General features: G+C 50.1%; 1 protein-coding gene across 1 annotated transcript in view; it reads left to right on the forward strand.

The window, feature by feature from the left end:
* The window catches only part of tdrd7b (tudor domain containing 7 b), a 200,815-nt gene that overhangs the window by 24,251 nt on the left and 159,757 nt on the right, over positions 1 to 16,807 (forward strand). Inside the window, 2 exon segments of the mRNA XM_084327314.1 lie at positions 13,697 to 13,903; positions 14,689 to 14,833. Coding sequence (XP_084183440.1) covers positions 13,697 to 13,903; positions 14,689 to 14,833 — 352 coding nt within the window.

Consider the following 16,807-nt stretch of genomic DNA (forward strand, 5'->3'; position numbering starts at 1 on the left):
AGGCTCTGTTTCCTCCTTGCCCTTCTTCAGTAAGATACATATATTTGCTTCATACAGAGAGTTCGGAAATCTGTTATTCTTAATGGAGTCATTGATCATTCTGAGTAGGATTGGGGCAAGTGTCTTGTGAAATGTCTTGTAAAATTCACAGCCAAATCCGTCTGGGCCTGCTGCCTTACCAGAGGGGAATGACTTAATTGCCTCAACTAGCTCACTCTCTGAAAAATCTGAATCGAGTTCTAACCTGGATGACTCATCCAGTTTTGGCAGGTTGAGGGAGTCAAAAAAAATTGTAAAGTCTGCGTTAGTGGCCTGAGACTTTGTTTTGTATAATTCTGAATAAAATTCTTTAAAGCGGTTGTTTATTTCCTTAGGGTTAGTTAACAAATCACCTGTTTTAGATAAAATGTTGTGGATTGCACGGCTCGCCTGTGCTCCTTTCAACTGTCTGGCCAACAGCCTCTCTGGTTTGTCGCTCAGTTCGAAATGTCTCTGTTTGAGCTTCAATAAGAGTTTACCGATGTTTCCACTAAGAATGCGGTTATATTCATACTTTAAATTCAAGATCTTATTATAGTCTTCTTGCAAAAGAGAGTTCCTGTAAGTCTGTTCAAGGGTCGGGAGTGTGTTTTCGATTTCCACCAGACGATGGCGCTGTTCCCTTTTTTTTGAACTTTCAAAGGAAATTATATGACCTCTCATTACTGCTTTAAGAGTCTCCCAGAGTATGGAGTCTGAGACCTCCCCTGTGTCATTGAACTCAAGGAATTCCTCCAAGTGAGCTGTCATACAATTAATAAACTCTTGGTCTGTGAGCAGCCACGGGTTAAAGCGCCAACAGTAGCTTTGTTTGGGCAGAGCAAGCTTTATTTCTAGTGAAACTGGACTGTGATCCGATATTATTATATTATGATATTTGGTATTCACAATGTTAGTTATTAATTTTGCATCCACTAAAAAAGAATCAATTCTCGTGTATGACTTATGGACATGCGAGAAAAACGAATAGTCTTTGTCCGTTGGGTGTTGTAGTCTCCAGATATCTACTATGTTTCTAGATTTAATTAAATTATTTAATGTTAGGACAGAAGCTATTGCTGTTGGGGTGCGGGAGGTGAGTCTATCCAGATATGGGTCAAGGTAGCAATTAAAGTCTCCACCCATTACTAAATTAGTGGTGCCTAGGTCTGGAATTAAATCAAATACTTTGCGGAAGAAATTTGGATCATCAGTGTTTGGGCCATATATGTTCAGTAAAGTGATAGGGAACGAATGTATGTTTCCAGTAATCATAATATACCTGCCATTTGGATCTGTGACTATTGAGGAAAGCTGGAAAGGGATATTCTTGCGAAAAAGAATAGCGACACCTCTAGCTTTGGATGTGAAAGGTGACTGGTAAACTTGAGATATCCAGTTAGCCCTCAGTCGCCTCTGTTCTGTAGCTTTTATGTGAGTTTCTTGTAGAAACATTATGTCAGCGTTAAGAGACTTTAAATGCGCAAACACTTTGCCCCGCTTTAGAGCTTGCCCGCGTACATTCCACGAGACCAGCGTTAAGTTATTCATATCTGTCTGATTTATACGAGTGGATCCTGACATGTAGGCTATACAATTGAAATAATGAGAACAGCCTGGAAAAGCACACTAGAATGAAAATTAAACAATGAGTCTGGCAGCTCTGGACAACATTCAACACAAATACCCCCCCCCCCTCCCCCCGGAAGACGGTCGCGTGGGTAGAATACCATAGTATTCTTATTCCACATAGCCATCTCCCTACCTCCCATTTTCTGCCTATTGCAGAGTTGTGACATGTTAGCTGGTCAAACAGCTCCCTCTATTGGTCTCCCTGTGTTAGTAACTATCCAATGCATTATCAAAAAACTAAATTGGAAGGGAAACAGGGAGATCAATAATTTTTCGGTAAATTATATTGGGTAAGGAGAGTAATGCTATGGTGATACTATCGTCCCCATCAGTCATGGTGACCACAGCACCATCCACAGCAACACTACTGGTAATAAAGATACAATAAAATAAAGATACCAGCTGTAATAATTCACCCAGCACAGTTACCACTATATCTGTCGCTAATAACATAGATTGTAATAATAATAGCAAAACAAATATATGAATAATATAAACCATATATAGACCAAGTTATATTGGGTAAGGAGAGTAATGCCATGGGTGATATTAACGTCCCCATCAATCATGATGACAACAGCACCATCCACAGCAGCACTAATGGGTAGAAAGAAAAGTTATCATATTTTTTTTTTAAACCCATGAACAGTGCCAAACAGAAGAGGGTTTCATATTACTCCAAGTCCATGTGGCCACGTTAGACTGAAATGTTCACAATATTTTCAGCTGACCAGTGTGGGCAGCGCCACCATGGGCATACCTGTGTTCTGTATGATGTGTACAGTATGTACAGTAGTAGACAGTCTCGTCCTAGGTCGGCGCTGGTGATGAGTGTGCCTCCGCGTCTAATGTGGGCTTGATCTCGGTTGTGTAGAAGTCCATTGCCTCCGATGCTTCGGTGAAGGAGTGAGTCTTATCCTTGAAGGTGATGAGCAGCTTCGCAGGGTGAGCCACCCCGTAGCGCAGTTTTGTTTTGCGTAAGAGTGATCTGAGCTCATCAAAGGAGGCTTGCTGCTTGCGTTGGTCTGCTGTGGCATCACGGAAGATGCTGATTTTATGTCCTTTGTACTGTAGCCCGCCTGGCTCTCTAGCTTTCCCACCGGCAAGACGCACAACCGTCTGTCTTATATCAGAGTTGTTGAGTTTAGCGATTAGGCATCGCGTCTTGCCTTTATTTGCTCCGATGCGGTGAGCGATATTGACCAAGTGAGGTGGACGTCCTAGATCTTGACCAAAAAGTTCGCTCAGCATTTCGTTTACAAACAGTGTCGGGTTGCCTTGTTCTGTTCCTTCTGGTAGCCCAAAGATTCTCACGTTGAGTCTTCTGCTGTGGTCCTCAAGCGATTCCGTCTTCTGTTTTAATGATTTAACTTCCTCAGATAGTGATTTATTCTCCGCTTCCAGTTGTAACAGCCTTTGATCAGTGTCGTTGGCAGCCGTCTCAAGCGAGTCAATCTTGTCCAGGCATGATGTTACCTTTAGCTGGATTTTGTTTAGATGATCCTTGATCGGCTTTAGATTGGTTTCGAGTCCTGTAGCAAGTTCTTCTCGTACAATTGTTCTCATGAGCACCGCTAGGTCAGCGTTCTCCATTGTGAACTTTGTTTGTGCACGTGTGGACATGTGTTTGTTCAAGGACGATTAGATCGTTTTGAAAGAATCAGCTTACAAAATAAAAGGAGCTGATAAATGTCGAGGTGAAGTCAACTTAGTTTCTGTTCATTATGGGTTCAAAAATAGTGATAATTCGAGGGTTTGCTGCGACACGACGCAAGCTGTGTTCAGTCCATGCCACCGGAAGTCATCCACAAGGTGGATTATTTACTCCAGAATGTGGCTCCTTAACCAGTGGTCTGCTGCATGTGAGGGACGCGGGCTCGGAGGGGGAAAGTATGCAGGGGGAACTGCGTGCTTTGTTCCCCGAGCTCATGGCGGCGGCGGCAGTCGCAAACGGCGTGCTGCTGCCGCAGCCACTGCCTGTTCCTATCCCTGACGATCTCATAGGTCATCTATGGCAACGTCGCCCGGTGAGAGGGGTGGACGTTGTCTGTCCATTTTTCCCTTCAATGGAGGCCTACGTCCGTCAGGGACAGGTGGTCTCCCACATCATGGGCCTTACCCCCGCCTAAGTGCAAGTCACGCGGGTGGTGGGTTTGGTAGATGGCATGAAGGAGGGCGTGCCACGGCTTGATAGGCCGATGGCGGCGCTCCTTTGTCCTGAGGTGGTGTGGGAGCCGTTACGGAAGCCGTTCCCCAAGGGAAATCGGCGAGGCGGTTGGCGTTTTGGAGTGACCAGTCATTTATCTCCGGGACACAATCTCTAGCTGCCACTTCCAACATTGCGCAGCTGGCGAGATTCATGTCCGGGATACTGACGGGCGGCACGGAGCTGACTGATTTACAACATGATCAGCTCGCCCAGTAGCCGCAGGCTATAGCCGCTGGGAAAGTGCGCGCCCTGGCCACTCTGATCCAGCGCCACCTTTGGCTGGAGCAGGCGCGTGTGCCGGAGAAGAAGAGGACTCCACTTCTGACGGCACCCCTCTCCGATGCTGGACTATTCGGGTCGGCACTGCAGCTGATGACCTCAACCTGCAGGGAGATGCAGGAGGAGCGCTCCGTGCTCCAGCCTCATTTCCCCCCGCCCGATGTTGCCGGTGGAGTCAGACGGCCGCCGCGTCGGCGAGGTTCCTCCGCCGTGGCCGCCGCTGCTACTACCGCCACTTCTGGACCTTCGGCGAAGAAGGCCAGGAGGAGAAAGGGCGCCTCCGCCACTGCAGCCAGCCCATCTACGCCCGGAGGTGACGGTAGGGATCGTCGTGACCAGCCGCCGATCGTTTACCGTCCCTCCGGGGCTCCCCGGGGTAGCAAATCCCGAGCGGCTCGTGGCAGGCGTCGCTAAGATAATGACTTTTTCCCTCTGTGGTCCCCCCTGTTCCCTTCCCGGCCCTACTATGATTTTGTTGAAAAATAAAGAGTCCCTCCTAAGGAGGGACTGTATTTTTTGTTAACAAACTGTGTGTTTATTCACCAAACATATGATGGGGATGCAACGTGTGAATCTTTCGCTAGTATGGGTTTGATAGGAGGGCTAGACGTTACATTCATGTTAGAGCTTAAGCACTCGGTTGAAAAAGGTTTTTTTCTGCCTCGACCTGAATCTTCACATAAAGGTAGAGGTTAGTTGTGTGCTCTGTTGCTTAAACAGTGATATTGAGCTGCAACACTATTGTGTTGGTTTGCAGTAATGCTCGTATGAAAACGTACCGCGGCTCAGCCGCTCTCTCTCTCTATCAGATTTTTCTGTGTCTTACAACATATATACGGGTGTCGGGTTCACACACACACAACTTGGCCTTGCTATAAACCCTGTTCACAGATGTGTCTGTGGCTAGCGTGCATTGAATTAGCTTGCGCTATTCATTAGCATTGCTACTGAAGGTATCATATGGCTGTTGTTGTTGTTGTATGCAAGGGTTGGGCTTGCGAGGGGGTACCGGATAAACCCCTCCTTCCCTCTTCTGATTGGTCAGGGGGTTATTGGACTCTCTTTTCATTCGGTCAGGGCCAAGCTGTTAGGCAGCTTGGCACGGGGGGGGGGGGAGGGTTTCCCAGACTCCGCACCTATCACAGGCGGTTGAGTCTTGGGTTTCCCCCGTCATAGCAAACGTCACTAGGCACGTTTCTATTGGATGGCGGCTTCCGTGAGTTTAGACCCGTATGTAGGGTCTATTGTTGTCAAGTTGTCGGGGCAGAGCGTAAGAACTTACTGTTCTACTACGCTCGATGTAACTTGAGTCGGTTGGTCACATGACTCAATGTTACCGTGACTTTTCAATCTATGGCTCACGTGGGAAGTCTCTCTGAGGAGTTCCGTCTCTCCTCTGTGGTAGGGGTGGCGGGATGTAAAAATGTATAACATTTTTACCCTCGGCTGTGTCACGTGCGATTCATGTCAGTCGGTGTTTCTTTCTTTTTTAATAATAAAAAGAGTGGAGAATATGAAGCACGACAAACTTCTTGTCGTTCTCCCAGGCGACTTGAAGGACCAATGTTGGTGTCTGGTTAGACTATTCATTGATGTGTTTGGGTCTCGACGCATACATAGTGCTGGCTCGGGGTGTTTCTGTTCAGAATCATGCAGGAGGCTAGTACGCCTTGGTTGTTCGTTATTAAAACAGCGTTTTTATAGGACAACTGGGATGGGGGATTTTTTCCTCTTCCGAGAGCCTGTTACTGGGTCTCGACGGATTCTCGTTCATATCTGGGGGATGTTAACGGAATAGATCAGAACATAGGTAGACAGAGGGGTCTCACGCCCTTGGGGTGGGCCACTGAGTGCGGTATATATGGGACCGTCTGGGTGGCGCCCTCTTTTCATGTTTTAGATCAACACGCATACCTACCCCCTCTCCTGGAGTGGGCATGTCAGCGTGGTTAGGGCACAGGACTGGTTCTGGTCGCACTGGTCCAGGTCAGTTAACCCGTTGTCCGCCGGGGATGCAGATCTGCTGTTCTGGTACCCTGAGGGACTTGTGCTTTTTTCGGGGGGAAAAATGCCGGGTCGGCCCGGGTGTCACAGGGTTAGGCGTTATGGAGACCCTTTGTTGGGTACACGTTGTACCTGGCACTATTATAAGGGGCTGGTTCTCCTTTCTTCGCTCCTCTCTCATGCATGGCAAAGAGGGGGCTGTTGGGGTGGTCTTCTGGACCTCCTCTGGCATCCCTGTGTGCTTCCCGGGCCGCCGGGCCCGGTCCGAAGTAATGTTTCGTTGAAACCGTAGGCCTGGGATAACCCCTTTTTGGAAACTGAAACACTTATACTGCGGTATAGCTGGTGTATACCCGCAGGTATGTTTTGGAGTTTTTTCTTGGGGGTTATGGGAACACCCACCGTCTGTGTACAGTGAAGGTGGTTGATTCCCTGGTGTGTTGGAGCAGAGTCGACTCCCGGGTTACCCAGTTGAGTGTGCCCCTGCACGTTCATGACGTCTGCCAATCGTGTCAGCCTTCTCTGCCTCGACCCCTCTGGGTGGTTGTTTTTTGATGGAGGCTTTGTCATGGTGCACAACAATGCCAGCATACGCCCCTTCCACCGGGGTGCTGTTTTCAGTTGACCCCTTTGGCGCCTGTCTCGTCCGCAGTGCTCCAGGCTCGGGTCTACAGCCTGTTGCCTGGTTTTCCCCGGTGCGCTGCCTGCTTCCGTTGGTTAACCTTTTGGGTGCTTTACGGCCATGCTGACTGCCTGTGTTGCAGGGTCAGTGTGCCAGGCGGCGTACTAATGGGGGGAAAGGGCCCGCTCTTGGAGGGGCCCTGTCCGAATACGCTGGCGATGTGGGGGGCGGTGTCACTGAGTGACCGCCTGGTGGGGTCTTGATGCCTGGCGTCATTGACCTCTCCGGGCCCCCTTTTTCCAGGGGATCCAGTCCCTTCAGTGAGTCTGGGTCTTTCTTCGCGCTCCGCTGCTACGGCCTTGCCACAGGGTTGAGTTTGCTCTTGACCCCGTGATTTTGGGGGCAGTAACGAGGGTTGTTCCTTCCGTTCGTTCCCTGGTGGCATGCGGGTTGTGCATGTGCGTAGTCGTGGGGTCAAGCCACGGTCTGCTCACCCTGTGGGTTGAGTTGCTTGAGTTCCTCTTCGCACGGTCGGATCCGTCTCCCTCCCGTCCTCCAATAGGGAGGGTATCCCTCCATTAGGGAGGGTCGGGGGGCTCGGTCTGATGGTTGTGGGGGGCCTCAGTGGGGTACATTTGTCGAGCTTCTGGCTTCCGCTCAGCTCCTCTTGTGCAGACTGAGGCTGAGCGGAGGCCAGAATGAAATAGAAAGTAAGGTTATGTATATAACCAAGTTCTATGAATTCTGGTGACGCTCAGCGTCAGGACGCCGCTGCAGCCCTTGATTTCGCCTTGTGGTGAAAGTTTGGGAAGGAGGCGAATAGGTGACCACACACCTGCTTATGAAGGTAAGCGGATAGGGGTGTGGCCAGACGAATGTTGGTATGTAAAGGTACATTGTGGAATTTTTTATTCAGTGCATGTGCACGAAGTGAAGTCAGTGCAGACTGACACTGAGCGTCACCAGAATTCATAGAACTTGGTTATATACATAACCTTACGTTAACCTTTCACTACCACACTATAGAAGGTTAACCTTTCACTACCACACTACAGATGGTTATATTATCGTACTTGGCCATCGCGTCCCGCTCTTAAAGCCTATCGAGATATACCTCATCTCATGTACCTATTGTACTCCATCAACGAAAAAAACACGTACACCTACACCTGCCGGGTCCCGCCCCTATGGAGGCGTAGCCTATAAGATAGTGGGCCTGGTCACCAAACACTCTTCCTCTATTTTCGTTTCCATCATAACGGTCGCAGTGCACCTTATGTAAACTAGTTGTTATGAAAAGATTATGAGAAATTGCGTAATGTTGAAAGTTACCGGAGGTTTGCTTACCCCTGGAATCTTCGGGGCATGTTTCAGCGACACGTCGGGCCTATTCTGATGTTTCCTCGTCTGGTGACAGCAGATCCAGGAGCAGCGTGCAAGGTTGGCTATCGAGCCGGCTTGTACACAGGTAGGCCCTGTGTCATCAGGCATGGGTATTAGTGTTAGTAATGCTGGTTTGTTTTGTTACACAACCATGTTGTGTGTCGGCGCCAGGGGCGGGATGGTTTGGTGGACGTTTCACTGCAGTGAACGGGTTCCAAACGGTCCTGGAAGCGTGCTGTTAAACAACTAATGCTAACGCTACATGCTAATGCTACATGGTAACAATACTGCTACGCTGTTCTAATGTCTCCGCCGTGGGATGTTGTCGCTTTTCCCTCCTCTTGCCCGGTTCATCAATGAAGGTCAGTCGGTAGCTGATGTGGGGGTTTTGCTGAGTCCTATTTACCTTTTTACGGGTAAATGGGTTGACAACAGGGTAGGCCGTGGCTAGGTAGCCTAGCCAGGTAGCGTTACTCCTGTGTCCCGGCGGGGTTTGTTGAACGGTGTTCCCACCTGGGAGCCGATGCTTGAGGCTCGGCGGGTAGCAGTAGAGCTATACTACTGCAGGATGGGACTTAACGGCGGCCCGTGTTGTGGCTCAGCTGACTGTTTTCTGTCCATAGTAGCGTTGAACGCTATGCTATAGTAGTGTAGTGGGCTACTGTTTTGTTCTGTCTCCCTGCTATGAGAAGGTCTGTCTATGCTACAGCTTTCTCTTCTCTCAACCATTCATGCTGACGGTCAATCGGTGTCTATTGGGGGAGTAGTGCGGGGGGGGGGCTTTGTTTACCTTTTTTGGTAAATGGGCTAAGCTGGGGCTGGTGTGCTGTTGTGAATATTTTGAATGAATGCGGGACTGGTTCTCTCTGGTCCGCCTCCCCTTAACGTTGTGTATATGGGCTTGCTCATTCTACAGTATTTTGTGGTGTTAGTTCTTTTATTAATTTAACCCCTTCATGGTGCACACCACAGTGGAGGTTGCTGTTTGCAACCACCAATGGTGCTCCGTGTTAACATCAGTCCTTTGCTTTTGACATATTGAAACAGTGCCCCGCCCGGCCGACGCCATGGGTGGGTCGGCCTGGCGAGTGGCTGGTGGGCTGCTAAAGCCTGTACCGCCACGGTATGGAATTGGCAGCGATTAGAACTGTGTTCGAATTGCTGTTTTTTCTATAAAAAATATGGTGTCTGGGGAGCTCCAGTAGCTCACCGCGTACCTCGAACGCTATTTCGGCGTCGGGGACAACCGTGCGCGTCACGGATCTGGGGTAGCGAGTTCGACTCCCGGACAAGCCGTACTTTCTCAGAGTGTCTTTCCCCCCATCTGTACCCCCATTCAACCTGTTTCTGTCGGTCATACTTGACCAGAAAAAAAAGCGATAAACGCAAAAAGAACCAGCTGACTGGTCAAAGTAAAAAAAAAAAAAAAAAAAAAAAAAAAGGTGTCTGGTGGCGGGGCCTTGAGGGCCAGCCGACGTCGACACATCGCGCGAGGTTGTTGACGTTATTAGCTTTGACCTAGCCGCAAGCTATAACCGCTCAGGGTTCCCCTCTCCGCAGGGGATTTTGGTCTTCTGCTGGAGCGCGGGCGGTATTGTCCTAGGCCCCACACCGCCTCACACCGCACAGCCAGAAGAAGAGAGAGCACGGCCTCGTCAGCGGCGATGACGAGGCCCTCGACAGGCGGCCATGTTTCCCCCGCCAGAGGTATCCTGGGCGTTGAACCGACAGGTGTCCACAAGGCCGACAGCCTTGGCGGCCGAGGGATCGGCCATGTTGGATGGGCTCGGCTTGAACAAACAAGCCGTCGCCGTCCTGCCACGAGCAGCCCGCTCTCCGATCACTCCCTTGTTTCCTTTGGCTGCGGGCCGCGTGCCTTCGTTGAAGCGCGGGCGGCCCCACTTTTCGCTTCTCATGGGGACAGGAACTGACACCCAGTTGATGGCTGAGCCTGGGTCTGTCCGTGAGAATGTTGTGCTGTCAAGCGGCTCCCACACCATAAGCTGTGTTGGTTGAGCCTGGTGTTACGTCTGTCAACTATAAGTGTTGTCAGCAGGGGGGCTCGAAACCTTTTGAGGCACACAGTGCGCGCTTCCCCGGCCTCGCCTTCGCCAGGCCAGGTATCATGTTGGTACCTCCCACTCCCGCGAGATCGGCAGTGGTCTGAAATGAAGAGGTGCGCGTGATTTAGGTGGTAGTAATATCACTGCAGGGCTACGGTGTGTAGGAACCCATGGGGTCCTCACGCCTTCCATGTCCGGCTGCAGAACAACTCCTCAGCATGTTCTGGAGGGGTGTTCAGTGGGGGGGCTTTTGTCACCTAGATTGATGTCAGCTTCCCCCGTATCAAACCGGCCCTTTCTGTCGGGGTCCCCCCTTGGGTGGGGGTCCAGGGTTGGCTACGCACAGCGGGTGGGACCGGGCCAACTATCTACAGTTCCTGGCGGACCTGCGCCACATGGCGGCGGGTGCGTTGGGAGTGTCATCACATATGATACGGCAGTACCATATGTCGAGGTGGATGGAGAGAACGCTGAGGCGGGGACTTGTGTTTACACAACCCCACCCGTTTTCGGGTTTGATACAGACCCTATTGTCAGGGTCACCAGCAGTGACAGCTCTGGTCGACGAGATCCAATCTCTGTGGACGAAGCAAGCCATCGTTGTGGCGTTCCCCTCCCGGTGTTCTCTGGTGCCTGAGAAATCGGGAGGGGGGGGTGTCAGACCCATGTTGGACCTGTCCCATGGGAAGGTTCAGCATTTTTTTGGATTGTCTCCTACCTGTTGAACACTGTCAGGTGTGGGTCTGGTTCTCCTCCATAGACCTGTAGGATGCGTGTTCGCATTCCCGATCTTCCGTCCTAGGGCTTACCTACGCTTCCTTTGCAGGGTTAGCGTATGAGTACCAGGGGCTGCCGTTCGGCTTTTCTCTGGCTCCCCGCATCTTCACCAAGTGCGTGGAGGCCGCACTGGGGCCTCTGCGTCGTCAGGGGTTACGAAGTGTATTCTGCCCTGACGAGTTTCTGGTCCTTCGCGGTCAAGGTGGATCGTCAGGTCTCATACCAGGCAGGTTTCCTACCAGCCTGGGGTTGCTGTAGACTGGAAGTAGAGTACTCCTCTTCCCAGTCAACGGGTGGAGTGCTATGGGCATCCCTCTCAGAGCGTGTTGTCGACACGCTCGGGAGGTTCCGTCCTAGGACGGTTACGGCGCTGTCCGTGATACGCCTGCTCGGTATGAGGGCATCTGCTCATTCCGTGGTCCCTCTTGGCCTCCTCTTTATCCCAGGAGGAGGTTACGGAGGTGGTTCTTTTCCAGTATGGAAATAGACCCGGTGAGAGGCAAGTGGAAGCGGCTAAGGTTCCTGTGTCAGTACTGGGGGACCTCGCCCCTGGGGAGGGTCCCCATGGGCAGTAGGCTGTCACACGTCACGTTTTTCACCGATGCCTCCCTCGCTGGAGACGCGTCGGGCCAACGCAGTAGGGGGCAGCTGGCAAGCCATGCTGCCCGGTCTGCGCTACGTTCAATGTGTTGGTATTGAAAGCGGTCCTTCTGGTCCTCAAACGGTGTTGATCAGGACGGACAATACGACGTCAGCGTCGTATATCGACAGACATGGAGGAGTACGCTCCCCCCGTCTGCACCGGGCGGCGGGCGGCTGGCTATGGGCGTTCTCCATCTGCGCGGCCTGAGGGCTCTCCACATCCCCGGCAGGGTGAATGTGGGTACAGGTGTAATGTCGCGGGGCGGTCCTCACCCTGACGGGTGGGGATTACATCCGGACATAGTCAGGCAGGTCTGGGACCGATGCCGTGCCGCCTGGGATTCTTTCCCCCATACATCTGTTAGGTCAGTTGTTGGGGCGGGTACGTTGAGGAGCGCAGGTCCTTGATCCTGATTGCGCCGGACCGGGGCGTAGCTGTGTGGTTCCCGGTCCTGATCCAGCTCTTGGTATCCCGTCATGGCCTGTTCCTTGGTCATCGCGGGCCCTCTCTCAAGCGCACAGGTCTCTGTGTTAGTTCCCTGTGCTGGGCCAGCTGCTGGTGGGTTGGCTGGTGAGAGGGTGAGTCTGGAGAGGATGGATCCTTCTGTGGTTGGTACCATCCGGAACGCGCATGCTCCCTCCACTATCGCGGGTTACGCGGGTAGGTGGCGTATTTTCCAAGAGTGGTGTAAGGCCACCCTCTTGTGAAGTGTTTCCTGCTTGGCGTTCGACGCCTTAAGCCGGTGAAACGCTCTTTGGCTCCGAGCTGGGATCTTCAATTGGTCCTCGGTCGGTTGTCCTTGGCCCCCTTTGAGCCTCTTGAGCAAGCGCTGTTGGAACAGCTGTCATTCAAGACTGCGTTCTTGCTGGCCATCACCTCCGCTAAACGCGTGGGTGAGCTTTGTGCTCTCTCGGTACGGCCAGAGTGCCTGTCTTTCCGTTCCGATAGCGGTGCCACTCTGCGGCCTAATCCAGCCTTCGTGCCTAAAAATATCCGGAGTGCTTTCCGCTCCAGGGATATTATGGTTCAGGCATTTCATCCGCCTCCTCACGCTAGTGAGTTGGAGGCGGGCCTTCACCTGTCATGTCCGGTCCGGGCTTTGGGGGTTTACCTCAGCCGTACTCAGGGCTTCAGGGCTACCGATTAGCTCTTTGTCTGTTACGGTGGCTCTCGTGCTGGTAAGGCACTGTCGAAACAGCGCCTGTCCCATTGGTTGTGCGAGGGCATTGCCCTTTGCTACACGTTGGCCGGGCTGGCTCCCCCTGGGGGCGTCAGGGCGCACTCCACTCGTGGGGTGGCGGCCTCTGCCGCTCTACTGGGTGGGGCCTCGGTGGAGGACATCTGTGCTGCGGCTTCATGGTCCTCACCGGGTCCCTTCGTAAGGTTTTACCTCATGGACATGACCGGGGGTTCTGTCTCCCAGGCAGTTCTGAGGTCTGTGGCCTCTCCTGCTTCCCGTCCTTTGGTGGGGTAGCAGGAGTGTGTGGGTGTGGGCCACAATGTGTTGTGTCACACGTGGTTCCGCCTGTGCTGTGCGTTCAAGAGGTTCTAGTTCCCTCTTGTTCGCACTCGGGTGGAGTTGACTGCCGCCCCCTCTTCATTAGGAAGAATGGGGTGACGGGACTCCCCTCCCCCCTGATGTGGGCTTACGGGTCCTCAGGGGTTGCATTTGTCGGGCCTCGCATCCGCTCTACCCCATATCTCGGTATGGCTTAAGAGCGGGACGCGATGCCAGTACGAGTATATAACGATAGGTTATGTATATAACCTAGTTATATGAGTACTGGCTAAGCGTCCCGCTCTTAGCGTGCCCTGAGATCCCCCTTTGAATGACCCTTCTAATGTTTCTCTCCTTCACATCGCCTGTGGTGCATTTGTTCTATTGCTAGTTTTTTTTACCTTTGCTGGGGTATGTCTGGGAGTGTTGCATTTATTTTGGATTTTATGGTGTTTTTTTTGTTCTTGATTTATTGTGATGTTTCTTCTTGACTTTTTAAAGAAGTTTAAAGAAGACTTGTTCGGCATTACCTTGTGATTTCGGGCTTACATAAATACATTTGATTTAGATGGCTGACGTGGAGCTGGTCAAGAAGATGGTGCGGGCCGTCCTCCAGGCCAACAAGAGCGGAGTGTCCCTGACCCGCCTGCAGTCGGAGTACAAGGAGCTCACAGGGGAACAGATACCACACAAGCAGATGGGCCACAACCACCTGGACGCGCTGCTCGCCAGCATGACCTCCGTGGTCAGAATGGAACGCAACCGATCTGGAGAGGTGAGAAGAGTGGGTGGATGGATCGATGATAGATTAATGGATGGATGGATGATGAATGGACAGATCAATGGATGGAAGATGGATGGATGGATGGATGATAGATTGATGGAAGGATGGATGGATGGATGATGGACAGACAGATCAATGGATGGATGATGGTTGATGGATAGATGGATGGATGATGGGTGGATGGATGGGTGGGTGAATAAGTCAGTGAGTGAGTGAATGAGTGAGTGGATGGATGGATGGGATGATAGATGGATGTTTTCACACAATACACATACATACATTCACATCAAATGTAGTCTCTCTCTCTCACACACACACTACACAGTTAATTAGTCAATTGTCATAATGACCGTGACTTTCTAGATTAGTCAATCTCAAGCCATTAGCCCGCTTTGACCTTGGTACAAAGTTAATATAATTAGGCGCCAATTAAAGTATGTGTGAAAACGTCTGTTGGCATAACTACATATGAAAGCTAGATGATTACAGCTGGCAGAGGTTAATAACTGGATGAACCCTTTGCATATTCCCCCCTCCCTCCTCTCTCATTCTCTCTTTCTCACTCTCACTCTCTCTTGCTCTCTCTCTCTCTCTCTCTCTCTCTCTCTCTCTCTCTCTCTCTCTCTCTCTCTCTCTCCCTCTCTCTCTCCCCCTCTCTCTCTCCCCCCCCCCCTCTCTCTCTCTCTCTCTCTCTCTCTCTCTCTCTCTCTCTCTCTCTCTCTCTCTCTCTCTCTCTCTCTCTCTCTCTCTCTCTCTCCACCTCCACACCATTCCAGATGGTGTACTTTGTCTCTGTGGCCAATGAGGCAGCCCCACTGGCCAAGGTGGTGGCTCGTCAGCGCAGCTCCAAGAGAACAGGGCGCCCCCAGCTGGTCAACACCCAGATGAGGGTCAAACCCGCCGCGCCCTTTGTCCTCAACGGTAAAGACGCGGAACCCGCTGTTATTATTAACTCCGCTAAGGAGGTTATGTGTTCGTACCTGTTTGTCTGTCTGTATTTCTGTTTGTTTGTTTGTCTGTTTTTTTATTTTTTATTTTTTTATCTCTTTTTCCCCCTCCTTTTTCCTCCGATTTTCTCCCATCCCAATGTTAGTCGTTATGCCAATTCCCAATCCCCTTCCTGGTCGCTGCGCACTTACCCCCCACAGACGGTCTGGGAGAGTGGAGGCTATCACGTGCTTCCTCCGACACACGTCTAGCCAATCAACCGCTTCTTTTCACCTGGCAGCGCGGACCCTCACTGAGAGGGCGTAGCGTGTGGAAGGATCACACTATCCCACTTAGATCCTATCCGCGCTTAGCAGAATGGGTACAATACAGTACGGCTCAATACACACAATTGTTAAGGGGATGCATTTATAGTTGAGAGATTTATTAGCTAAAAACAGTGTTTCAACAGTAGATATCCTCGTTACGGTGTCGAGACTGCTGTGTGGTTGAACCATTGGTTTCATCAAATGTCTCAATAAATAATATTTTACAGTAGAGCTACGGGTTTGCGACTACTTTTCTGTTTCTTTTTTCATTTGTTTTTTATTTGCAAAGCTCAGATAGAATAGTCAACCTAGAGAACAGAATTGCTATTAGGGATGCACTGATACTAGGGGTGTAACAGTAGTACACATATTCATACCGACCCGTTTCTGTACAGGACCTTCGGTTCAATACGTGCTGTGTACCGAACGAATACACAAATACAATGTTACTTTAACCTCTTCCACCTGTGCGGTCCATCGGCGGACCGCAAATGACATCACGTCATAAATCAATCTGTCTAGACTGTCTGTCTGTCTGACAAAAGTATCGTTTTATTTTTCAAACGTATACCTAACTGATACCAATTCTGAGTATCATCCAATACCAAGTACAGGTACAAGCCATTACCAGTGTATACACTTTAGACCATTCGTTTGGGTTCATTGGACAAAAATGATTGAGATGTAATAATCGTTTTTCCTCCATTAGAGTGATTTCGCATTCTTCTATGTGCCAAAAAGAAAGCAGAAAATCAAATCACTTTTATTTATCAATCATTCATCATGATTATAATCATAAAAGATTAAATTAATGGATAATCATAATATAATTTTTACATATCTGTAGATACTATATCCATAATATATATATCTGTACTCGTTATGCTGCTGGCCAGTATGACTTACTACCATAGTGTCTTTATACCTGTATTACTGTACCTACATATTAATACTACAACTACAAATCATTTACAGGTTTTTTTTGTAGATACAGTACAGAACTTTGCCATCCGGACACATACAATATGAAATATGAATGTAGAATATAAAATACCAGGGCCCTTATTTATTAATGGTGCGTATGCACAGATATGTGCGTAAACCGTGCGTATGATAATTTCTATGCAAAGTGTGGGCCTTATCAATATGAACGTGTGCTTGAGATTGTGCGTATATCTACGCACAGCTCAGACCGTGCGTACATGTCACCAAGCGGTAGAATATGAAGACTGCAACATGAGACAGACTTTCATGCATTAGTTTCAACACTGATGTGTTCTGTATGACCCGTAATTCATTATAGTTAATTGTAAAATAGCAACAGTAGTGTAATTATTGTCAAACCCATAAATAACATTTGGAATAGGTCTTTCTTTCCGATTGAATGCAGCATGGTTTATCTATATAGCGTTATCGGAATACTACGGGGTGCGCTGACTGCGCTCCGCGGGGAGCTGTTTTCAGATAGGGCAGTCTATTTGCCGAGAGAACATAATATTAACTAGAGTCCGCTACCCGAGACACATTCTCCTCGATTTGTACCACAATTTTGGACCCAAATTGTGGAACAAAACACACAAATGCCATCCCCATGCACATTCAAGTCCTCTCCACCCTCGGGTCTTTGGCCACCGGCACG

This window comes from Notolepis coatsorum, assembly GCF_963971535.1.
Source record: "Notolepis coatsorum genome assembly, chromosome: 13".
Taxonomy (NCBI): Eukaryota; Metazoa; Chordata; class Actinopteri; order Aulopiformes; family Paralepididae; genus Notolepis; species Notolepis coatsorum.